The following is a 26,468-nucleotide window of genomic DNA, read 5'->3' on the forward strand; positions in this document are numbered from 1 at the left end:
CTCCTCTTATCAAAGAGCCCTTTCTTCTGGCACTTGAGAAATTTGCTATTTCCTAGTCAGAGGCTGCAAAAACAAACCTTTGGAGATCCTCACTGCACTCGTTACTTCTTATGCTAAGAAGAAAATGACCCCTCCACGTCAGTGTATGGCACAGGCTGAGGAATGATGCCAATTTTCTTGTTTCCCTCCCCCAGTCCTTCCCTGATCAGCAGGAAGCCCTTGGAGATGGGCTGAGGAGTTGGCCGAGGCTCCGAAGAGGAACCACTTTCTCCTTGCAGCACTTTGCCTTGCTGAATTATTGTTGATCACTTCTGCATTTGTTTTCCTTCTCTCTGTCTTTGGGCAGGTCACTGAAATGCACTCTCCACTTTGTTTTCTGCCCTGACGTGCTGAGGAGGTCAAGACAGCAGAGAAAGGCTTGCTCCTTACATGCCACTCAGAATTTCTTTAATCTTTCTTAGAGCAAATCAAATTATTAAATGAAGAGCTGTACTTTGGAAAAGCTAAATACAGTGTTGTCTCAGGCCTAGCTCTGAATTCCCACATGTTCCCTGGATGCAGTTCTTTATTCCTTCTTGTTTGAGATGCATTTCAATCTCCTTTTCACCCAGCAGAAGAACAGAAATGAGCTCGTTCCCAGATGTCCATAAAGGACGGTGCAATTGCATAACAATTTCAAATAGCATTAAAAGAGCTGATACTAAAAGGAAACTCTCTTTTTACATTTCAGAAATTTCAATTTATTTCCTACTTAATTAGATGTTTGTCACATAAATGTCCATTTCTCACTTTTATCTTCATCCTTCATATTCCATCTGTCACACAAGGAAAGGGGGAACTACAAAAGCAGATAAAAAAAGGGAGGAAGACAGAAATACTGTAGGCTAATAGAAATTCTGTTGTAGTCATCAAAATGCTGGCTGGGATCTACCTGATTGAAGGTGTGTGGGTGGAATGGAGGTGTCCACCTCAGAGCAACACCAGTCAGAGGCAGGGGATTATTTTGGGGTGAGGTGGCTCCTTGGACACTGTTCAGTTCTCTGTCCATTGTCATAATTGCTCCGTGGTGGTCACTCACTGAAGGGAATCCCCCATTATCTCTGCCTTTGATGTTTCTCTTTGTCTTGGGAATATTTTCAACAGAATTAAGGGGAGCAGAATTGTGGGGTTAACACAGATACCGGGAGCTTTTCATGGCAAGGACAAGGGTGTCACATCCATCCCATACCAGCACCCCTGGCATGAGTGCAGCTCTTTTTGGTGGTGGTGTCAGAGCAGTAATTCCTGTCCTGTGATGGAAAATGACGTGTGTAGAAGGGCTGCCCAGCCAACCCTTCATGAATGTTTACAGGAAAATGCAGTAGTTTCCTTGCTGCTGTTTCCGAGTTCACGTTTTATCCACATCTTCAGGCTCTTGAGTTTGCTAATGGTTTAATAATGCTTAAGAAAAGAAATTATTAATAAAGTGTCATATTATTAAACTGGCAACGAACAAGAGTGAGAAGCAGATTTTAGCTTTTATTTAACTGGAGGTTTTTCATAACATTCATCATGAAATGAATGTTTGCTCATTTGTGTTTGATTTTAGTTAACTTTCCTGCATCTCTCCAATTTTTCCAAAAGTGCCAAAGGCTTTTTTTTTTTTTTTCCCCCCCTCTTGTATATTTAAATTACTTCTGAGCCAACACCTGAGTTTCTGCAGGATTTTCCCTCCTTGCATTGCCTTTATCTGATTGGTCATATGCACTGTACGAGCACAATCTCTGCACATGGACACCCCTGAAAGACTCCCAGGGTAACATGCCAAGGGAGGAACAATGACTGGTGAGAAATAAACAATGATTTACAGACGAGCTTGTGTGCAACCAGATTAATTGGTCATTCTGAAGGAAGAGTGAATCCTCATTTTTAGAGGGAGAATTCATGGCACTGTAAGTGGCAGCAGTTGCTACCTCGTGGTGACAGCTAACAATGGAAAGCACTGTTGGGTAACAAGAGTCCAACCCAATATATTTTGAAGGCCAAGGAACTGGGCAAAGGTGTCACATAATGTAGGAGAGCAAAAGGCTCTGGAGCTGCACTTGTAGTTCTGCTGAAATCAGCTGAGGGTAAAATCGGTCATTGCCAATGGGCTTGTGTACATCACACCTCTGCACCTTCTCTGGAGTACATTTTCCAGCTGGCTTGTTGGCCCATAAATTCACCAAATTAAACTTCATCCCCGAGAGCGAGCTGGGGGCTTGCTGAAGATTTGAGCCCAATGTGATTCAGGAGAAATGTAAATGTAATTTTCCAAACGATCTCGCCACTTTGTGCATGTTCATTAAACGAAAACACGTTGCTTAAAATAAATGTTCCTGAAGTGAGATGAAAAAAAAAAACCACCCCAACAACAAGAAGCGTTAGACCATTTTTAAATTACTGACCATTTATACTACAATGTAAAATGGATTCATTTGTGCAAATCCAAGTTACATGAAATGTCAATTAAATCAACCCTAATCTCTCAAATACATTTTTTTATTGCCTGATTGATGAGGGCTGCTCTTAAGGTGATGAATAGTTTTCAGTCACACAAAGGACTGCTGATTCCTTTCTATGTGTCCACTAAAAACACAGAAAATCCTTCAAAATGTCTGGCTCCGTTTGCTTCCAGGATCAAAACGAAGTGAGCGTAGGTCACAATGTGGTCTAATATATTAACTGATGTATAAACAATACTGTACATTTAAAAACAAACCAACAACAACAACAACAACAAAAAGATACTTAAAACTACAACAGATTGAAACTGTTTTATTTTCCAGAGGCAAAACTCTATATAACGTCTTTGTTTTCTTTCCTATAGCAAGTCCACATGCAACACCATCGACTCTTCATTTTCCAACATCACCCATTATTCAACAGCCTGGGCCATACTTCTCACACCCAGCAATCCGCTATCATCCTCAGGAGACTCTGAAAGAGTTTGTCCAACTTGTCTGCCCCGACGCTGGTCAGCAGGCTGGACAGGTGGGGTTCCTAAATGTAAGGAAGCCGTTTTTCTTTCTTCAGAAGTGTTTGTCCTTTGTAAAAATTAACCACGGGGTTATTGATGGGGTTATTTTTAACAGCATGTCGCCTGCAGGAGCACACTTTGAATAGTTGCTGGAAGAGAAAACAAAACAAAACAAAAGAAAAAAAAAAAATATATATATATAATAGTAATAATGCTGTGCTGCAAAAGTGTTTTAAAAACCAACAAGAGACCTCCCCAAAAAACCACTCGACCACATTGTGGTGAAAGTAGCTTAAAGTGTCAGAGAAGCTGGTGCTTCAGTGACCTGCTGGGTCCCCCCACAAACGACTTTGCTGCATGTGTTGTAACCCTTGTGGAACCAGGGTTAACAAAATACGAAGGCAGAATAATTTTTATTAATTATTTTTGAAGTTCAGGGGAGAGTGGGGGGGAAGAGCAGGAAAAGGGAGGGTGAGAAACAGATGTTTCAGATCAGCTAAGTTCATTAAAAAAAAAAAAAAAATACTGCCTTATAGCACTTTAGATCAAGTTGACCAGTACTTGAACTCAAGATGTTAAAAGTACAGTTTATTATGGTTTGTTATTTCTGTAAGCAGTTATCTTTTCCCCTTATCTCTATGAAAAATTAAGCAGAGTTCCAAAGCTTCAAATAACCATTTTCTTTTTTTTTTTTTAATCAAATAAAGTGAATCATCTTGCTATTATTGAAATAGCATTCTGGACGAATAGAGAATTTATAAATTTTATGTAAATCAAATCTAAAATAATGCTCTGAATATTTCATGAAATGTAATGCATGTAACTTTTTCCAGCCAATGAAGTAATAACTGGCAAAATTACTGCTTCTCTCCTGACATACTGAAAGTGTTAATGAGAATTAGTTTAATTATTAGCATCTAATTTATTACACTTATTTAATAAGCTGTATTGTTCTCAGTGTTTTCCTTTCCCCAGCAGAAAAACTGACTCTACTTATTCCAGCTAGTCCTGGCTTTGAATAATGTCTGCAATATGTTAGCAGATACATTTATGTCTAGACAACAAATCAATACAGTGCTTTTCTTTTTCCTTGAGTATTCATTTGCTTAATTTATCCCAAACCATTCAGCATTATGAACTGTTAGCACACTCACAATGAACAGGCAGCAGGGGTCTTCTTGGCAGGAAAGGGACCTAATTGGGAGACAAGATAGTGTTTGAGAGATGTCACCAATATATTAGTTTATTAAAGGTGCTGGATGTTGGAAAAATAAACATCCCTGAAGGATTGCTTCTTGCTGCAAACTCTAGTAACTGCAGTCCTTGAAGTCTATGGGAGTGCTGTTAAGTTAAATGCAGATGTACTTGAGTCTTATTTATCCCCTGAACCATTTTTGCTCTAGCACAAGTGTGATTTGCACCTCCACAACTTTAAGGCCTTTTGTCAGTGCCAAAGCAGGTGAAATGAAAATAAAATCCCAAGTGTTTTGCCAGGATGAGTATTTTGTCCCCGGCAATTCAGGCTAATGGAAACCCTAACAGGAATTAAAATATTATTTTCTTTAGCAGTACTTAGAATATGGATCTGTGTTTAAAGCTGAGCTTTTATCATCAATGGAAAAGCCAATGTTCAGTGCCAGAAGAGCTGCAGTGAGATCAATTTGTAGAGTGCTGTCGAAAATGATCTCATCATTTTTGTCACTAAAATGGAACACCTGATTCACAGCCTGTCCTACTTTCTCTTTATAATGGTATTTGGCATCTATCTGTATGGTTTTCAAGTGTCCAGGCTGGGTTACATTTAAAATGTAAACTTAATAAGCTGGGGGGAGGGTTGGCATGTTTTTCTAAGCCTGATTCCTATTTTTGTGATACTTGAAAACACTTTTACTTATGGACACATTTTTCTGGAGATTAATTGAAAGACCACACTCATATAGCTGATCCCCTTCAGCCTGTGACTGACCACATCCCAGACTGAAGGGAGGGTGTTTTTTTTCTCCCAGTGTGTAAAATGAAGCTGTTCTAAGTTCAGTCATTTCTCCATATGATCCTAATGGCAGCTAAACCAAGAGCTACACTATTGCTAACTCAAAAGGGATGTGGGAGAGCACAGAGAGAGTTATTTTAATACACACTCATTCATTTTCCTGTAATGAGATATCAGCATGATTTTTAAGACCACCAAAAAAGCTTGTTTTTTCTCTTAATGAGAAGTATCTTTAAGAAATTTACACTCAAGTCTTAGACACTGATATCCTGAGGGTATAACTGAGGCAAGAAGCTGGAGGATTTTAGGGGTCAAAAATACTGCTTCACCTCTCAATGAGCATGGGTTAGTGCTGCAGGAAATGTAAAGAGGAGGAGTAGAATGTAATCCAGGACAATTTAATCTTAGTTCAGACAAGCTGCTAATAGGACAAGTGTTTAAAAGCCAGAATTTCCATAGTTTCACAAGGTTCACAGAGTTTGACACAAAGTTCCTTGAAGTCCACGGAGAATTTCAGCCAGCACTTTCTTTGCCACCTCTCAAGTAATTGTAAATATATTGCACATAGTTTTTAACTAGATTGTTTTTACTGGAGGTTCCTAATAGCTGATTTTTAGTATAATTTTTGTCTGTTTGCTTGTTTCTCGGCAGCCCAATGGTAGCAGCCAAGGCAAGGTGCACAATCCATTCCTTCCTACCCCAATGTTGCCACCACCACCTCCGCCACCAATGGCTAGGCCTGTGCCTCTGCCAGTGCCAGACACAAAACCTCCAACCACATCAACAGAAGGAGGGGCCACCTCTCCCACTTCTCCAAGTAAGTATAGACGCAGCGGGATCCAAGGGCTACCGGCACCGCCGGCGCTCGGCTGTGCAGGGATAAGGACTGCACACACCTTGGGAAGCAGGAGAGCTCTCTGCCCTCCATGATGGACAAAACTCTTGAGCTGCTCCTGTGTTAGCAGGGAAAGCCTTAGCTCAAGGTTGCAGATTTATTTTTGACTTGGTTGGCGTTTCACATAACCACGCGTGAGGGAAATGGAGGCCGGTGGCTCAGCTGAGACCCAGAGCTCGGATCTTGGGGATCTTGTTTGCTGCCATGAGGATTCAAGCTGATATCCCGTCCCTGGAAGTGCTCAAGGCCAGGCTGGATGGGCCTCTGAGCAATCTGATTAGTGGCAGATACCTGTGGCAGAGGGGTTGGAACTGGGTGATCTTCAAGGTCCCTTCCAACCCAAACCATTCCATGGTTCTGTGATAAGCTGGTATCTCAAGTCAGGCTTTAGAGGACAGATCCCACATGGAAGTCAGGCAATCTCCTTGAAAACATCCCTGCTTATACACATTGGGCTAAACTAACAACCCTTTCCAGTTTACTTCAATCGTCGTTCTTTAGGGAATAAATCTTCCTAGATTATTCCAGACATCTTTCCCTTATGCCGTGCATTTTAGGCAAGAAGTTTTGGTATGTCTTAGGGCCAGGGAGAAAGCTCTAATCCTCTCCCACCACCCACACGGCTCCCACATGCATTTTGTGTAGCCACAAGTCAAATTTACGAATTCCTGGATACACACTTGGGGATACCACTTTGGAGTCACTCTTCTGGGAAACAAATGCAATTCAGCTGTGTCTGATGCTTTAAAAAAAGTCTGGATGTTCAGGGAGTTAATTGTGAAATGATTTAATGAAGCTATGCTCAAACTGACATTTAAAAACAAAAGGGAAGCTTTCAGTGCTTTAATGGCAACTGTAGGGGACTTGTTCCACAGTGAAGGGAGTCCAAATAACATCCACAAACAAAAATCAATCTAATCGAAAGAGCAAATCCCTTTGTGTGCTTTTTAAGCTTATTATTTAAATGCTATATGCAACCAGTGCTTGATGTGCAGAGAGGTACTCACTCTTCAGAGCAAGTGAAACCTACGTTTTTAAAGCTTTATATACTGTTCAGGAGACTTGCACAGGTTCCAGGGGGCATTTTTAAAATCTGGTAGTTCCTCAGAGGTTTTCATTGCCTTCTGCTACACGATAGTGCATCAACTGCAAACTCAGCAAGATGCTCTGGCTCGCTTGGAAATTGAAATGGGTTTTAGTATGAGACAGTCTGGTAAGATTGTGAACACGATCTTCTAGAATCAGGACTTCTCGAATTGATCAGTAGATTTTTGTTGAGTGAAGAAGTTGATTCATTCCTTCCCCTCCAGCTCCTCTTTCTGACCTTACACCAACACTGGTGCTATCAGGAAGTTTTGACACTTTCCGAGGGGACTTCCGAGTCTTATCAATAAGATTCAGGGGTGGGATCTAAAAGGTTAATGTTTAGTCATAGCTATCACTGAACACAGTCAGCAATGCTTTACTATTTCCTTGTCTTCAGAACCGGGAAAAACAAAACTAGGTCAGTGTGTACTTGTCATTACGGTTGTGACTCAGTTTACTGGCAGTGTCTGGTGTCGAAAAGAAAAGAAAAAGATTCCCAACAACATTTTAGCACTAATCTTAATTTTTATGATTGTGTAAACAAGCTCAGAGTGCGTCTGGCCGGATTCTCAGCCGGCAGAAAAATGGGTATTTCTTCTCTGAAGGGAGCAGGACACGCATCAGTGTCGGCTTGGGGCTGGTCACTGGGCTCTGTGTTCAGCAGACAGCTGCCACGTTAATTGGGAATGGAGGTTTTCTCAAGAGCAGCCAGTTAATGGTATTTAAACAAAAGATTAGGAAAATAATTACTGTTTGTTAATTAGCCACGCTGATGTCTAAACATATAGTTCTGTACATATTCAGGCACGCATCTTCCTTTTGGTGAGGGGTTTGAATAACAGTGACTCAAGTTGTAAAGAAGCATATAATTTAATTTAGGGACAAATTTTACAGAAAAGTAGATTATAGGAAATATTTCCTAAGAGAAACTATGACATATAAACCAGAGCCAGTGGAAGCATTGGCCACATAAAGAGGAAAGCAAACTGAAGTTTGGGGCGTCGCAGCCAGGGCTTGCCAGGAGGACCCACTGGGCTCCATTCAGTGTGTCAATCAGGACCAACCCTCCATTTCCCTCCGTGTTTATTTTTTCCTTAACTAAATATTAGCCTTCAAATAGCGAGTGCAGATTCACCAGAGTTCCATAAAAGCCGCACAAAAAAGGTGTTTTCCATGGTTACGAGCTGCTGGAGCGCACCGGTTCTGGGAGTGTCGCCGGGCTATGGCTGACTGCCCCGCGGAGCTTGAGGATATTGGAAAGTCACTTATGCAACAAAGGCAGGAGTGATGTTAAATTTTGGCCAGACTCTCTCCTTAGCCGTGTGGAAGAGAATGAACCCCCCTCCTCCCAAGGAAATGGAGTGAAAGGGGTTGGCATTTGCTCCATTCTCCTTCCCTTTTTTGGTCTAGCAGAAAGCCCTCAGCAGAAACAAAATGCAGTCACGGCCCAACCAAAAATTGGAATATGGCCCTCCTGAGGGGTGCAGGAGCCAGGAGCAGCTGTTCAATACAGCATGGCCTCCCGGGAACGAGAGCTAAAAATCACAACAAGGTGGTTAATGATTCTCAGAGCAATAGTGAAACTCTCCAGCTGTGACATTAACCAAAACATGAACATTAGTGCTGTCCAAGGGAGGAAGAGCCCCTGGAGATGCACACTGGGGATTTGCCGCTACTGGGTGGCCAGGCATGCTCTGGGAGCTGACAATTTCAGCTGCAAATCCTCTCCCTTTGGAAAGCCAGCATTTTCCTCAGTCAGATGGCACAATGGAGATGGGATTCACAAGGTTTGGGAGGTTCATTTTTCCTCCAGAAAACCTTATTGAATAGAAGACATCTTTGATATCAGAAGCAGACCGAGCATTATCTTATCTCAGATCTCTTCTTGATTTTCTTTGGTTGGTAACCCATTACAAACACAACACAGTATTTTCTTGAACTTGGCAGTTTTGGGGTTTAATATCTCACTGCCCAAAGCAAACACCACCTCCACTACATTCCAGTTGGGCTTTATCACTATCATAATTAAATCATTCCAGAGCACAGCCTAAGATACTGCCATTCTGTACACCCTGACTTTTAAACAGCTTTTTAAAACAAAGTGTTATTTTCTGAGATTCACAACTCTTAACTTAAACAAGCTCATTACTGGTTAATGTCCCTTTGAACAAAGGAGTTTTCTTGTTAAATGGCATTAGTGTCAGGATGATGAGAATGATCTTGTGCCTGCAGTACAGGATTCATAAAGCCAAGTGCCAGGTCCTGCCCTTGGGTTACAACATCCCGTGGAACTCTCCAGGCTTGGAACAGAGTGGCTGGAAAGCTGGAAAAGGACTCGAGGATGTTGGTCAGCAGCACTGAACATGAGTCCAAGTGTGCCCAGGTGGCCGAGAAGGCCAAAGGTACCTGGCCTGGATCAGCTCTGCTGTGGCCACAGGAGCAGGGCTGTGACTGTCCCCTCTGCTGGGCACTGCTGAGGACACACCTTGAATTCAGCAGGAAAACGCTGAAGTGCTGGAGAGTGTCCAGGGACAGGAATGGATCTGGGGAAGGGTCTGGAGCACCAGGAGCGGCTGAGGGAGTTGAGGGGGCTCAGCCTGGAGAAAAAGAGGCTCAGAGGGGACCTTGTGGCTCTCCACAACTCCCTGACAGGAGGGGACAGCCAGGGGGTAGTAAGGCTCTGCTCCCAGGGAACAAGGGACAGGACAAGAGGAAATGGCCTCAGGTCACACCAGGGGAGGTTTATGTTGGATATTGGGAAAAATTTCTTCACAGAAATATTGGTCAAGTGCTGGAGCAGGGGCAGTGGTGGAGTCCCCATCCCTGGAAGGATTTAAAATCTGTGTGGATGTGGCACTTGGGGACATGGGGAAGTGGTGGCCTTGGCAGTGCTGGGGTAGGGGTTGGACTCAATGATCTTTAAGGTCTTTTCCAACCTAAACATTTCCATGATCCTGCAATCAGATTGGCTTTCTCTCCCCTCCTCTGCTATGCATTGACTGAGCACCTTCTGGGCGAGTTTGAGCTTTCTGTTTGCTCCTTTCCCCAGCCACAAAAAAAGAGGGTTGACTCTATCATTCAATTTGCTAAAATTTGCAGTTCTCTCTCAGATAGCTGCAGAATGCAGTGCAGAAGGAATTGTTCTACTGCTCCACATTCCACCAGTTAATTTTCCTCTTGCTGCAGCTTGAGAAACAGGACAACTCTTCATATCAAACACATATACATGTCATCTTGGTCTGTAAAAAGGAGACCTAGTGGTACATTAGGTCATCACTCACCCAAATCATCTCTACCAATCCTTTTAATCCAGAACAATGATAAATTACACACTCCTGCTCTTAATAGCAATTATTTCAGGAGAGTATATTTAAAAGTAACATTTCCCTACTGCAGGCAACTTTAAAACACACAACATTCCCAAAACTGTTTGTTTGTCTTGTCTTTCATACAATTTCTTGCCATTTTGGCTAAATATCAAAGCTGTCTGTGTGAGCAAATGTTCTTTCTCTGCCAGCTCCTGTTTTGCTTGTTCCTGAAGTGAAGCATCATAGCAAATTTGTGGCATCACATTCATTTCCTTGGCTGTGGGCTATGATGTTGCAGACAATCCTTAGTGAATTCCAGTAGCAGAAAGAGCAGGCTGGGCAGGAAGCTGTTTCTATTCATGCCCAACAGGACAGCTATCAGCTGGTGTGAACCAGTGTAGCTCTGTGCCATTCCCATGGAGCAAAGCTGATAAAATCTGGAGGAGATCTGCCTAAGAGACCTGGCTGCTGTTCCTTGTTCCTTTCCATGCTTTGGCTTTTCCCAAACTGGAGTTTGAAGACCCCAGCATAGGCTTAGCTTGTATTTATGCTTTAATATAATGTGACCTAGCTTTATCCAGTGAGACAGTTTACCCCATCCTAAGTCTGGGGCAAGGTTTAGGGATCAGACTTCCAGGAATCCCACCTCCATGTCAACCAAGGGTATTTATCTGAAGACAGTAAGATGCAGCTGGAAGTTGATCATAGTCTAAGCAACCCTTTCCTGAAACAAATGTCCTCCTAACAGGGGAATGTGTGTTCCATGTCAGCCTAATATTCCAAGCCAAAATGGCCCCTTAAAATCCACAAACATCCCAGGACATTTTACAGCAAAGAGGGAACAGCACCTTGGGAGAGTCCAGTGTAAATCCTCTGCATATTTGTCTTTTTGGTGCTCTTCCCCCCTTGGCTTGAGCAATGCAGTTATATGACCTGAAGGAAATACCAAGCTGACATCCGAGTATTTTCAGAAAGCAAGTTAAACATCGTTTGGAGCGGAAGGAAGGCATACATAGCAACTCACCCAGCGAGCTTTGAGGGGACTTTTGTGCATATTACACACTTTTCAAATGTTTTCGAATTTTTTGTTTGAACAGAGAAGCCATTTAAGTCAGCATTCTGCTGGTTCCCCTTTGATTTTCTACCAAATATCACAGCAAAAGTATCTGCCAGCGGGGAACTGTAAACAAGATCTTGAGTTCCTTCCCTTCTGGGTGGAACTTACCTGCTCCAAGGGATTAAATGGCCTCTCCACTCAATCTGCTTCCTTAAAAGTAGACCAGGAGAACCAAACAACAGATGTTTGATTTTTGAGCTCTAAGTTAATTTTCCCCACTGCAGAAGGAATTTTTAGTCTTGCACAACATTAGTTAGTTAAAAAAAAAAAATGCCTCCACAAAGAACAGCACAGAAGAATCTCAATGCAAGGCACTAGCAACAGGGAAATGCCCTTTGCAAATGTGTGGGTTCTTTGAATTATTAACCAAATTAACATGGTAAAAAGGTGAGGAGAACATCTCACCAGATCTACTCAGTTAATTTCTTCCTTGATTTGCAGGTAGGAGTAACATCAAGTTTACCTGTTCATAATATTCAAGCTGCACCACAATTTGCAAAACCATCTCAGGAAGATGAATTAGTGCACTTAAAAATTCCTTTAAGACTTTGTGAAGGAAAAGGGTTCCTTGCATGAGTTTTGCAAGTGTTAGCTTCTTGGAGAGAAAAGCTCACCTCACGAGAAACAAGTGGGAAAAATTCCTTCTTAGAATCCAGGAGTGCCTTATCTTCCCTCATATCAGTAGGAAATGAGGATATGCAGTTTCTGGGGTGATTTCAGGGAATCTTGAGAAAGAGAAGTTTTCTGATGAAACTGTAAGACCTGAGAGGCATCACAAGACATTTGTGAGACTTGAAGGACGTGGTTCTGCATCCTAGGCTTGGCAACTCATCAGCCAAGGGCTTTGTGGGATTCAGAACATCCACATGGGTTCAAGTGCAGATTGGGCATTGGGTGAGAAATCCCTCCAGGGCCTTAAATACAGGAAGTTCCTGAGCTGAAAATAATCAGAGGTGGGAAAGAATGGGAGAAAGTAAATATGTGACCTGTTTTGGTTGCATCTGCTTATGGCTTGTAAGAGAGGTGACAATGGCCAAGGTGGAGCATTGGTCTGATTTGGCACAGTCTTAAACCAAAGGCTTCTCCAGTGTAGTCTTCTACAACAAACATTTGCCTTCAGAAAGGTAAAAGAGTTTCCTCCACACAGCCAACTCAGTGTCTTCTCTGACTCTTAACTCACTCTACTTTTCTGTAATGTTGAGGCCTCAACATTATATTTAGCTTGACTGGAATTTGGCAAGTAACTTTCCTTTTACTATTGTTTTTTTGTCTCTTCCTTGGATAGTTAGGTTGTCTGGGGATTTTATTCAGCAGAATGCATTCCCATAAATATATTCAAAATAGATAGGAGCCCTCTTTGTATTAAGGCATCTATTTACGTTATTTGAATTTAGATCTAAACATGCAAAAAACTAAGGAAGAGAGAAGATTGCTTGAGGGTTTTCAAATGAGAGGAAGACTAAAAAATGCATTGAAAGCTTTTGGATGTGGAAATACGTGGCATTGTGGACAGTTGCAGTGGAGAATATAATGCAACAATAAAATCATTAAAGTACTTCAAGTTTGGAAGTAATCTGGGTTCTTGGCTTGCATTGCATTTAATAGCTTTACATTTATGGGAGCCACTCCAGTTTTTAAAGGCAGCTTCAGCCTTCAGACTGATTGCACTTACCACCCTGGTGAAACTGCAACCCATTAATTTTTTACCGAAAGGATCTTCCTAGTTTGTCAAACACATCAAGTGAACATTTTAGAGAGTGCAGACCACAGCAGTATGAAAACCAAAGCTTTATATCCAGACAGAATGCTGGATTAGTATAAAATAAAGGGTCTGATTCTGTTAATGAGCACTTAGGTAATTTCATTGCTGTACAAAACTCTGTTAAAAATAGAGATACCAGACATTTGAGTGAAAACAGTCAGGACCTGCAGAAATCTCCTGTGCCAGCCCATCATGGAAAGGCCTGCAGTGGTTCTCCTTCAGGCTGGAGAGCTGCACACCCTCCCCTGAGCCCACGTTGTGGCCATCCCCTCTCCCAGCAGCCCAGTCCCCTATGTGTTGATACCCCCACCATTAAGCCCAAACCTTTCCAGTGTCTCAAACCAAACTCTCGCTCTCTAAAACGTTCGCACATTTCTATGTCAAACATCTGCTTAGGTGGCTCTGAGACAGTGTGTTTTGGTGTTGTTCGTGTGCAATCTAGTGCCGCTTCCTCAACGCATGTGTCCCTTCCCTTCACAGCCTACTCGACACCCAGCACCTCCCCCGCAAACCGATTCGTCAGTGTTGGACCACGGGATCCAAGCTTTGTAAATATCCCTCAACAGACTCAGGTGGGCCGCTTTCGACTTCTCTGTTTGCCTGCAGCCTCTTCTTCTCCTCCTCCAGTGTCCTCTAACGTGTCCCCGCGGAGCAGCTGCACTGCCGCTGTCACTTCACCCACATGGTCTCAGTAACTACAGTGAAATGTCACTTGCAGTTTGTTTGTCTGTTGTGGTTTATTTTCTTTTTTTTTTTTTCCTTATTTTTCTTTTTTTTTTTTTCCTTTTATTTTTGGGCTTGTGTGGTAATAACGCTGCTTTCGTAACTGGAAGGACCTCTCTTTGCTTTCTAAGGTGTTGGCTCCCGCCGCGCAGTTGTTCGCTCTAGGGCCGCGGTTTCAAAGGCTTTGGCTCCAACCTGCTCCCCAGGCACTGCATTTAATTGTGTTTAGATTAGATGGTAGGGAGAAATCCTTCCCTGCCAGGGTGGGGAGGCCCTGGCACAGCTTTGCCCAGAGAAACTGTGGCTGCCCCATCCCTGGGAGTGTCCAAAGCCAGGTTGGACAAAGCTTGGGACAACCTGGGAGTGTGGAAAGTATCCCATGATCTTTAAGGTCCCTCCCAACCCAAACCAGTCTGTGAGATGCAAAAGGAGCTCAGAGAGACCCATCAGGTAACAGTGCCCTGTAGTCCCCCAGCAGACACAACGGGAGACTGTTCCAGTGACTTCCACGTGAAAAAAAGAAATATACTCAAATTCCTGGTTGGCCATTTGCATGGTGGGCTTTGAGAGAGCAGGAGATTTTTGTAATTGCGAGCACATCTGTTTTCCTTACACAAAGAGAAAAAAGTCCAGTTGAGGCAGGCCTATAAAGCTGGTTTAGCTGAATTCATGGTCCTGCTATGGTCAAATCAGAAGCTCAAGTAAACATTTGTGTTTCTTTAGGAGAAGGACGAGATTTAAATGTGCTTTTTCCAAGCTGTATCAAATTCCCAGGGTCGATTAAGAAAATAGTTGTTGGCAGTTTTGTTAGCAGCTAATTTGAGCCAGATGTTGAAAAAATTAAGTCTGGGCTTAATATCACGTTATCATGGGGGGGAAGGTATAAAAAAGTGAGCAGAGTTAGTGCTTTAGGACAACTGTAGTTTATAGTTTGAAGTGACTGCTTGACTACATTGCAATTCTTTTAAAGGTCAACTACACAAAATCTTAGTGATTTTGTTTTGAGCTGGTTGCAGTGACTAAAAAGCCATAATTCAAATATCTGGCAAACTGAGCATTACTACCCTTGGCTCTTGCAAGTTCTTTCAAATGGTTTATAGGCTTCTGAATAATTAGTGTGCAGATTAATGGCTGTCACATGCCACAGTAGGTGCATGAAGACAGATTCCTCGTTGTGATGGCTTCAGCACCTCCACTGTCACTGAAACAGGCCACTCATTCCCAAAGATTTTCAGTTTACAGGGCTGCAAGCAGCTGCCTGTAAGCACAACGTGGTTTTCTGCTGTCTGTTCTTTGTGTACAATTTGTTAGGGGCTTTAGTTTATAGCTCTGTGCACAGCACAGGTTAAACTATATCGAATCTCAAACCTTCTCTGCATTAAATAGGGTCACAGAAAGTACAGCAGCAATGCAGAGAGAGGTTTAACCCATCAGATTCTGGGGTTTTTTTTTCATGTTTTAACAAAACTCAGCCTGCACCCCACTTTTCCAGCCTTGTGCTTTATTGGGTTCATGGGTGTGACAAGTTTTCATGCACCTTCCCGTTTAAATCATATTTCTCCAGTTGTTTTGGAAACAACTGGAATACACAGAAATACACTGAAATCGGGAAACAGGAATGTTAAGGTGTACTGCTAAACTCCTTAAGCATTTGGTCTTTTCCTTCATAGCTCAGGAAACCTGAAACCCTTTGGAGAATGCTACTTGCCTTTTCCAGAAGACTTGAAAAACTCCTAGTTGGTAAATTGATTATGTAGTAAGACACAACAGTATTAAGTCTCCAAAGATATTTAAAACTTACTTGCATCCTGCAGCCTAAGTTTCCCAGATAAGTTTGTTGACTGTAAACTTTTATCCTCCTTATTTATGACTTAAATCATTTTAAAGTGCTCTAGCGTTACTTTAAGTGCTCCTCTGTAATGCAGTGTAGTGAATAACAATGCTGTACAGTGAAAAACAATACTCAAGCACAGCTTTCAATTAAAGTCTAACATGCTGCAGTGGGCAAGGAGACTGACTTCCAGTCTCTGACTCCAGCTGCATCTCCCTGCTTCTATACATCATTACACCACCACAGCCCACTTGATACTAAATATATAATTTATCAGCAAACTCACTACTTATTCATGAAAGGACTCTGAAGTTGACTGTGCTTTGAGTCAGAGAAGTGAGGTAAAAGTGCTAACTGCAATGATTTGGGATTTACGTAGCATTCCTCTGAACAAAGACAGGCTTTTGTGCTCATTTTTGCAGAGCATTAGTGTACAGAACGACCACTTAGGATATTTTCAAAATGCAAATGAAAACCACATAGGACTGTGTTACTAAAAGCAGCTGGGGTGGCTCCTTTCCATCAGGATCTTTAGAATACATCCAGAGTCAGGCTAAGATGCAGGTCCTGAGGACCACTAACTGCCAGGGACACAGCTCCCTGAGACAAGAGGAAGCAGGGAACACTCCGAGCTTCTGGAAGTCAAGCTTAAATACAAGGGTTAAGTGACACTGCTAGAACAATAAAATAAAAATGAGGGCTGTATCTGAACATCTGCTTTTTTTAATTATGGTCCAGCTACAACCCATATGAAAATATTTTGGTCACATTTCTGGTGGCTCTGATGTTCTCTTGGTGGAACATTGAACTATAAGCACTATTTACACATCATCATCATCATCATCATTAGTCTTCAAGTGCTGCAGAAGTGAGTCTGTGCACAGGGATGTGGCAGCTCCACGGAGCAGGAGTCACTGTTCCCATACATGGGCATTCCCAGAACATTGGAATAAAATCCCAGGCAAATGTAAAACAGCATGGCTGGGATGGGGCAAGGATCATTCTGTCCTGGGCTGTTTCTAAACAACCAAACCCAGTACATGCCTTTCTTAATTGGTATTAGAAAAATTATCAGTAGACATTTCCACTAGCACGATGTTCTGATTTTTGTCACGTTCTGTCAAATATAACCCCTTAAAGGAATTTTATAGAGTCTATATAATATTCATTAAAAAGCCATCTTCCTGTGTCAACAAAGTTTGTAACAGGACAACACTCCATCATAGAAGATATGGAGAAATAAACTCCTTTAGGTCAGTAGTTTTGATTTGGTAACAAAAGCACCCAAAGGGCTGTTGGCTTTGCCTGGTTTTAGCAGTTCCCAAACTTTTCAGTCAGTTTGGTTTTCCATCCACTGCTTCCACCATCCATCACTCTGCCACTCCACTCACTGCAGAATTGTCCTGTGTTGGGGGTTATTTGAATCTAAATTTCTGTTTGAGCTATTAGAAGCAACACTTGACTTGGCATCCCCTGTATATGTTGACAAAAAGGCACAGGTGTTGTAACCTTTGCTTGATAAATCATTTACTTTTGCTACTTGACTCGCAAGCAATATGGGGGCATCAGCTTTTTAACTGCCTTTTCCATATGCAAATCAGAAATACAGGATGCCTGGGGTACAGGGGCTCTGGTTTCAAAAGCAAGTTGGTCTGGATACCTCATGACTAAGTAATAGATACGTCTCTCATATTGCCAAGGACTTGTAATACGGAGAGTGGTAGAGGGATGGGAAAGTCCCATCACATTAATTAGGGACAAGCCTCTCGATAGCACCAAGGTGAATAAATTTTGGTGAATTTCTGAATTTTGAAGTGGTTTTTTTTCCCTAAAATTAATAGTGAAACACAGGCTATGGGCTGGGAATGCTAAACCAGCAACCTGTGACCAGGGTTTGCCACTCACCACTCCAAATGCTGTTTGCTGCTCTCTAATGCCCTGGCTTTGCTCTAGGGTACAAAATTCCTTTAGGGATCAGCATGCTGCACTCATCGTGCTGCAGCTCCACTTCACACTAAACATTGTTTACTATGCTGAGTCCTGTTTGCCACCTACTTAGCCTACATCTTCCTGGAAATTGTACTTGGGCTGCTAAAAACAGCTCCGGAGAAATACATTCCATGCTCCGGCTAATCGCTCCTACCTGCCACTGGCTCATGTGCCCTGCACAGGGAGGTTATGAGGATGCAGGGAACAGAAACTGCCTCCCACTGCGGGCACCCAAGCAGAGAATCAACCACTTTACCCTGTGAGAAAGTGAATCCTGTAGCCCCAACCAGCTGTTTCAGGAAAAATCCCTCTCTAATGTAAACACGCTTCATATCAGATCCATCCCAGGTAGTTTCTAAAAACTTGGTTAAGCACAAACCCAAATATTTATTCCTTTGGCATTCTGTAGGAAAAGATAAAACTTATTTCTAGAAGGACAGAAGTAGAAGCTCTTCCTGATTCTGCTTTTGCACAATCCCAAAGCACAGTCAAATCCTAGATAATAAGCAAAGGTCTTGTGTTTTCACACTTTCTCTGGTGGGGCCCTAGAGCCACCCAGCTACAAGGGACATCTAGATAGAGCTCATCCTTTGTAACACAAAACAACTGAAACAAAAAGCCTGTAACCTGCCTAGAAGACTGAAATAAAAGTTTAAGAAAAACCCCCCAAAGTCAAAAAAGCTTATCTAGGCAGCAAAATAACAAGTATGAAAGCCAGCAAGCTCAGCAGAACAGCCTTATAAAGACCAGGTACAAAAATGCACCCTGTGAAATACATCTTTAAAAGAGCAATAGTAACTTAGGGGGAAAATCACTGAAGTTTAGCAAAGTGTTTATAGTACAAGGAAATTGCTAACTCCTTTAGATCTGCTCTCGCTCCCTGCCTTTGCCAAATTAGACAGTGGTATCTTTGTAGCTTTCTCCTTTTGGGCTTTTATTTATCTCTAAAAAAACCACCGTATGCCTCAGGTGCATACACAAACCTAATTGTACAATTACTTTCTTTCCCAGAGACAAGGTAAAGCCTGTTCTGCTTCCCCCACAAGCCTTCTTTAGAGAGCAAACTGCAACCTGCAATTTTTCACTGGCAGCACTTTAAAACAAAGGGCATGAGAAAAAAAATGAGCTGGATGCTGTGTCCTGTAGGATAGCAGATGTGAGCTCTGTCAGACCAGGGGGGGAGGCGAATTCCAGAGTAGAGGAATTCTCTCCTTCCCTGAGAGCAGCCAGGAGCTGCTGCCCAGAGTCTGGAATCCGAGGAGCGTGGTGCAGGTGATGCCCCTCTCCAGGAGGGAGGCAGGGAAGCAGCCCCATAGGTGGCAGGCCCCAGTGGATCCTACAGGATCCATAGGTCAAAGTCAGCACCTTGACTGGGGAGCTGCTGCAGCTCCTGCAGCGCTTCCCTCCTGCAGCTGAAACCGCGGAGCCGCTCTGTGCCCAGGTTCCATTGCCACCCTATGGAAGAAAGAAACCAGTGCACACATTTTGCTTTGCACAAATCAAACGTGTGCCTGGCTTCACAGGGATTTTCCATCCCTGCTGCTCACTGCCACCGTGCCCTGCCCTTTGCCCCCTCCCAAGGGGATGCTGAGCCCCACGCAGCTCGTGGCCGTGTGCTTTATTAATGAGCACCACGGGCTGCCTGGCCTGGCTGCCTCCACTCCCTGCTGCCTTCCTCCCGTTTCCCAGAGTCCAGGAATGGCACTGGGCAGACAGGCAGGACCTGCTGGCCCTGGGGAGCCAGGGTAGGGCAGGGTTTGGTGGCACTGTGCTGACAGCTGAGCCACCGCCTCGCTCCGCACACGGGGCAGAGCACGGACACCTCGAGGACATGGCAGAGAACGTGAGAGGCTGCAGGAACAACACCAGGCCTTTTATTTTGGGGGTTCTGGGCAGAGCTGTTTATAATCCAGGTCAGAGCTACCTGTTGCTCAGAGTACTGTCTGTCCTCAGGATCAGAACACTCATCCTCGAGGCTGGATGTACTGCTAGTGTCTGAGTGTGAATGGAGATAAAAAACACTAACTTGGAAGCATTTGTTAATCTCAGGCCCCTAAGAATTCCATATTCTGTACAATAACCTCCCCGAGTGAGCACATGTGTCCAGTTTCACCTGCAAAACACTTCTAAGCAGACTTGAATATTCCTTTTCATTCTCTTGGCCTGTCCAGCAAATGTAGTGGGAGGTTCAGAACACAATTTTCATGAAGGGGTAACTTCTCTAGTGTGTAAAGAAGAGAAATTTGCAAAGATAGATATAAAAACACCATTTTGGGGTGTGGGACTGCTACTTTATAGAGCTGCTGAACTTAGAGGGATCACTCTGCTCCCAGACCCCTCCAGGGATCTGAGGATTTTCCCATATTGGCAAAGGGAAGTGAGGGCTGCTCTCCTCCAACACCTTATGATCACTCAAAGTTTTGATCTCTGTCGAAAAAGTGCTTTGCTGAATTTTGGTGCTGTGTTCTCTCTTCCACCCAGGATGTAGCAATACCATTCTGAACTTGAGGGTGGCCTGGAGATGGCTCTGAAAATGCAGTGTGAGCCTAGAGACAGTGTGGATAGGAAATGCTGGACTCACCAAGCAAATGTCACAAAGGGGACCAGAAATGAGGGTAACTCCCCTTCCCTCCTGTTCAGCTCAGGGCACAGAGGCCATTTAACTTGCACAGAGCAGGACTATGGAATTCCACTCTCAGACCAGCACACCTCAAAAAGAAAGCACATATTGCTCTATAGAGGTAAAGATTCACAGAAAACTTCCCAATGCCATCATGTGGCTGCATCTTCAAAGCAGACTGGAGCCAAATCAGTCCCAAAATGCCTGGGTTAGTCCTCAGCAGGGGAGATCCTTATTCCTGGGCTTTTTCTTACTACTCCTCCTCCTCGTAGGCCCTGGTGAACAGTTGAGACTCTTTTTTGGAAACCAGCACTCAGCATCCTATTTCCAGTAGATTTAGCATAGAATTATTTACAATGGACATAGAAGAATTTCCCAAACTAAGCAATTAAACTTACTGAGTTTTCCCCCTCCTCACAATAACCAGGAAGCCTGTGTGTAAGGCTGCCTTTCTGTGGGTTTTATGGCCATTACTTACTCCACAGTGGGGGAGAAGAAAGGGAAGAAGTAAGTGTGGGCCTGGTGGGAAGAGTTGGCAAATGCAGAAATATGATGAATGAGCTGGAGAGATTTAATTTCTTACTAAATTCTCTACAAGCTGTGTAACCTTTCTTTAGCTAAACAATTACTCTAAAAGGCAATGATTTTCTGTGTTTTCATTGAAAAGTCTTCATAATAACAATGGCCTATGTTCTCCTTCTTGAAGAACTTATGCCAAAAAACAGTTTTCTTTTTTCCATTCAGCAGGAAACTTTCTTTTATTTTTATTTTTTCAGTCTCATATTCCTCACTAACATAGATTTACAAGGCCTACCACTTACTGCATGGGGCTGGGAAGAAGCTTCCCCTCAGGCCAAATCATTTTGGTCCATCTCCTTTGTAGGGATTCTTGCAGCTTCCTCCCAAGAGGACTGCAACCACTGTCAGAGACATAATACCAGACCCAAGTGGCCATTTAAGCTGACAAAATGTGACATTCCCTGTGTTCACAGGTCAGGGGGCATGGGAGGGTACTCCCACATTTGTTTTTCAGCAGACAGGCAGCAGTTCTTGCTGTGTTGTGGTGGGTGCAGCTTGGGGGAGCATGACTTTGGTGCCATGGGGGAAAAGTCATCAGGTGTTTGAATTCATGGCTGCCAGCATGAGAAAATGAGATGGGCTGGTCCTCCCTGAGCCACAGGGTCCAGCTTGGGGGCTGATCCCTGCTGGACCACGGGGCCCTGTGGCCAGCTGGAGTCTTGGAAGAGCTGTGAGGGCGCAGCATGGGCAGAGCACTGCTCACATCCCTCTGTTCACACACACAAACCAAGCCAGGCTAGAGCAAGGTGATGGTTCTGTGCCTCTTGCTGCTGTTGGCTGGCTTGGCCGATTTCCTGGCCACCACTGCCCACCCCAGCCTCCATGGCAGATAAAGCTGTATTGGATTAGTCTGCTCACTGCTGCATCAGGTCCACGATCAATTTATTGACTCTGTCAGAGTGGCTAGTACAGTAATTGTTACAAGAGCAGAATAGAAAGCAAGAATGTGTCCACATAAAATATAAAAATGACGTTTTGTTCGTTCTTTCCTCTTTGGCCCTATAGATCTTTATGTGTTTACACAGTGGAGAGCACTTTACTTAAGTTAATCAGCTCCTTCTACATTATTAATTGCGACAGTTAGGGCGCTACGTGGCGGCAAAAGTATTATTGAGAGCATTGATCTCACGCTGACGGTGTGGACCTGGGTAGGTTTTGTATTCCTTCCCTTCTTTTGCAACTGCTTGAGGGCACTATCAAATCCTATTTCTCTGAGTGACAATACACCATCGATAGCATCGATCCCAGAGAGGGGCAGGAGGCTGCACACCAGAAGGGAAGGAAGAGCCAGGCTTGGGAAGGAGCTGTTGGAAGTTGGTGATCACAATAATTACATGCCTGGCCTGATTTCTCTATTTTGTAAAGAGCAATAATTTAAGAGTTGAAGTTTCCCAAGTGCTGAAGATTTGCAGAGGTGGCACGATGAGACCTTTTAAAATGTGTGCAGAATGTATACCCTTAAAAAAAAAAAAAAAAAAAAAAAAAAGCCACACTGACTTTTTACAAGGGTTTTGGAAGTGCCTTTGAAAGACATTTCATGAAAGTTCAGCCTTTGCAGCTGATACCTATATGAGCTCCATAAATTCCACCCAGCCTGACAAACTCCAGTAGGTGTCACATGTGACCTGGATGGAAAAGGTCAGCAGCTGAATTTATGGCTTTTGCATTTACTGGAACATTAAGATTTTTTGCCAACTGCCATATATACTTTTTAAAAATTCCACAATCAAAGGATCAGGACCACAATCTACAATGAAGGTCAAATATTAAAGGTCACAATCCCTGCATCCTTCCCAATGGATAGGCATTAAGCTACCTCTCTTCTAGGAATCACCTTTGTTTAATGGCATTAACACAGAGGTTAAGGAATGAATAAGCTCCAGAGGTGAACACTTTGCAAAATTTTCCTACTCTGAAATTAATACTGAATTCCATAAGAAGGAACCAAAAGAAGCCTTTTCTTAACAGAGAAGGAGTCCTCAGTTTGCAGCAGATTCCATGTTCCCAAGAAACTGAGCATCACCTGCCTAGTGCTGGACTGTCCTAGAGAAATATAAATAACACAGCGGGGAAAGACTGGGGTTTCAAAAGAAATACAGCAGAATTAACTTCAATTTTGGTAAAACTTGTTTATATTTTCAATTTGACAAAGGTATCTTTTCTTAGTAAGGATTGCTAACAGCATGGGAAGTTGCAGCTTTCAAATTTTACCTGGTTTTAGTTTAGAACAGCAAAACACGTCTCGTTTTAAGCTTTTGCTTTGATAGCATTTTCTGCTTGAACAGAGATACAACTGGAAAAGTTTAATTTAAAACCAGGATTTCAAAAGAAAAAGATCTCAAAAAACCAAGAAGCTAAACTTAAAAATATTTCCTAGGTTTCCCTTTAGTTGCTTTAGTTATTAATATTCAACTTTGAAACAGTACTGACACTATAATCATAATATTCTCAGGCATATTCACATGTGAGACCCAACTGTTGCATCATCTATACAAACACTGGTTATTACACATGAAGAGATGCAGCTGAATGCACGGCAGAAGGCACTGAAATGTAATTTTAATTATGGGATATGAGTAGCCAAAGTCACAACCAACACTATGCAGCCACCTCTGAGGCCAAACACAATGATTTAGGAAGAAATTGTTCCCTGTGAAGGTGGGGAGGCCCTGGTTTTGCAGAGAAGCTGTGACTGCTCCTTCTGTGGAAGTGTCCAGGACCAGGCTGGACGCGGTTTGGAGCAACCTGGAATAGTGGAAGGTGTCTCTGCCCTGCAGGACATGAAAAAAGATAAACTTTAAGGTTTCTTCCACCCAAAACCATTTAAGGATTCTATAAATTTCTGCATTGCTTGGAGCAGCTTTTTACAACTTTAGGTATCCTTTTCTGCTTTTGCAATAACTAAATCTTTCTAAATAGACAACAAAAAAGTACCTGTTTTTAAAAAAAAAAAAGAAAATATAAACTGAGATATGACATTTTCATGTGGGGTTGGGTTTTTCCATCTTTGCATGTGCTAAACAGTGAGATTTAAGACTTCGGAAGAACACTTTGACACATTTTATTTCTTGTTTGGCTATTCCCTGGTTTGTCACGGTTTCTTTAAGGACTTTCTTGTAGTCCTTTAGGTTAAAGATCATGTCTGAGAATCTGTGGTATGGGACCCGGCTGTACATTCACTGAAGCTGATGAGAGGAGGAGATGGGAGATTTGTTATTGGCAGGAGTTTGTTTTAGAAATACAATAACATTTTTGTTTAATTATGCTTGTCTTTTGCTTATAGCTATGTACATTAGAGTAAATCTAGTCTTTTTCAGATAAGATAAAGGTTAAAATTCACATTTTCTTTATGGGGAGGGTTTGCAGTACAGTCTTTGTGCATCTGTGGAGTTTTTAGTTTGTGGTTACAGGTATTAACTCTCAGTGACTCTAAAGCCATCTTCCCTGATGTAGAGATAGGTTTGGGGATTTCCCAAATTACCAGTCTTGTAGGCTAAATCTGAAAGTTTAGACCAGGTTGGATGGGGCTTGGAGCAATTTGGTCCAGTGGAAGGTGTTCCTGCCCATGGCAGGGGGTTTGGAAGATCATCTGATCTTTAAGGCCCTTTCCAACCCAAACCATTCTGTGATTCCATGATTTCCCAGCAAGGGAGGCTCCACAGGCTCTTTATAAACTCTCTTCCTGCAAGCACCCAGGGCAGAATTTGTCCCAGTAGTGATAACTGCTTTATCAGTGCTGTTGAAGTTGAGTGAGTCTGAACAGAGCTCAGATTCTTCTCCTAGAAGGTCTTTGGGAAAACAAGGAGTAAAAGTAGTAACATTTAGGGGAAAAAAAAAAGGGGGGGTGGGGAAGAAAGCTGGAGAACTGTAGTTATCCATACAATGGAGCAGCTTACTTAGGGAGTACAAAGAGCCACTTCTACACAGGCTATTTTCAGGGAAAAGCCTCACATTCAGTGACTCATAAAAGCGAAGAGGCACCTTTTGATTTTAAGTTCAAGGTTTACATTAGTAATTTTGTCTGTTTTCTCTGTTAGTATTAATTAAATTGAGATAGTTTAATTAGTATTACTAAATTTGATCATTAGTAGTAATTCATTCTGCCTGCCATACTGCACAAATATGATGAAGCAGAAATAACTAAATTGTTTAATTTCATCTCATTTAATGACTTTACACTCCACCAGGACTTTCATTGGCATCTCACAGTATGTGTGAAAATTGCTCCAAGCTAGGCCAAGACCCAACTCCCTTTAGCCAACCATGTCTAATACATCCCTCCTCATCCAAAGGTGGATCATGTGCTGCAAAGCCTTTTCCCATTTCTCCAAGGGAGAGCTGGCAACCTCTGGAGCCTGGGGTGGTCTTTCCCTGCCCCACTCACACAGCTCCCGTAGCATCCTGACCCCAGTGGCCACAGTGGATCTTTACAGGACTCATCCCTGGATGAGGGAAGTCCTGTATCAGGACTCATCCCTGCATGACATTAGTCCCATCATGAATCCCCACGGCAGAAGTCCCATCATGGATCCCCACAGCTGGGACCCTGAGCACAAGCATGATGCACGACCTTTCATTTTTCTTAGAGCAGTTTAGCAAGGTACAAAGCATCAAGAAAAATGCAGATGTCAAAAGTTCCCACATTCAGGAGAGATTTTTGTGTTCAGCTCGATGCCCTCCTGGCTTTCTCTTTTTTAAGAGGAGTTTTGGGAAGGGGGGTTTCCTAATGAATCAAGTCATTATTCCTCCAGTTCACTGTCTTCTGTAATTTTAAGGGCAAAAGTGCCAGAGTTGTCTCTGTGCTCCTATTTCTGTCTGTGTTAATTTGGAGACCGGTTTTGATCTCCTTGCCCAGTAACACCTAGGACTTGCCAAAACCCGAATTCCTCTTCCTTTTTTGCGGTCTCCAAACCAAGCCTTCCTCTACCCACCTCTCAAAACATGCTGTTGTCTTGGCCCACTCATCCCGGGGTCCCCAGCTGTCCCTTTGCCTGGAGTGTGTCCTGCCAACCCCACTGTTCCTGCTGCCCACATTCCAGTTCTTCCCCTGTGCCTCCCGGTCCCCACCGACCCCATCCCTCCTGGTTTTTGCCCTGCTTTGATCAGGCTGGGCACGCTTTGCTCTCCCCACGGGGCTGCTCATTTGTTCACCCAGACCAAGAGCACAATACCTCTGGATATTTTGGAGGGAGTGCTCTCTCTCCTGTCCAGCCCAAGTTATTCTCTCCCCTCGTTTCCTCTGTACTCTGAAGTACTCTCAGGGCAGTCAAAAAAAAGCAGCTGAACCACCTTTGGTAGTTGTAGGTCAACTTTTTGACCCATGATGGGTTTTCTCCTGTTACAGCACAGGGAACCCCTGGGCAGGGGGTGGTGGATGTGTCCCCTACAGCTCCACTGGGGCTGTCAGAGCCAGCATGATACAGCAGCTGGACGACCAGGGCAAGGAAAAACCACCTCAGCCTTCGACCTCTGAAAGCTGTAGTGACCTTTCCCTCCTCCCTGCTCTCCAGCGGAGAAATGTGAAGGGGGGAAAAAAAAAGAGCAGAAAACTACCTTTTGTACTCTAAACT

General features: G+C 43.2%; 1 protein-coding gene across 13 annotated transcripts in view; it reads left to right on the forward strand.

Moving 5' to 3' along the window:
* The window catches only part of NFIA (nuclear factor I A), a 250,117-nt gene that overhangs the window by 206,338 nt on the left and 17,311 nt on the right, over nucleotides 1–26,468 (forward strand). For 7 of the 13 annotated variants that reach the window (XM_058843102.1, XM_058843109.1, XM_058843107.1 and 4 more), the window contains 3 exons: nucleotides 2,849–3,027; nucleotides 5,640–5,805; nucleotides 13,637–13,728. In XM_058843102.1, the coding sequence (XP_058699085.1) occupies nucleotides 2,849–3,027; nucleotides 5,640–5,805; nucleotides 13,637–13,728 (437 nt within the window). Of the gene's footprint in view, nucleotides 1–2,848; nucleotides 3,028–5,639; nucleotides 5,806–13,636; nucleotides 13,852–26,468 lie in introns of those variants that run through there. The other 6 variants (XM_058843104.1, XM_058843110.1, XM_058843114.1 and 3 more) reach the window with 3 other exon arrangements.

The sequence above is a fragment of the Poecile atricapillus genome, chromosome 7, assembly GCF_030490865.1.
Source record: "Poecile atricapillus isolate bPoeAtr1 chromosome 7, bPoeAtr1.hap1, whole genome shotgun sequence".
Classification (NCBI taxonomy): Eukaryota; Metazoa; Chordata; class Aves; order Passeriformes; family Paridae; genus Poecile; species Poecile atricapillus.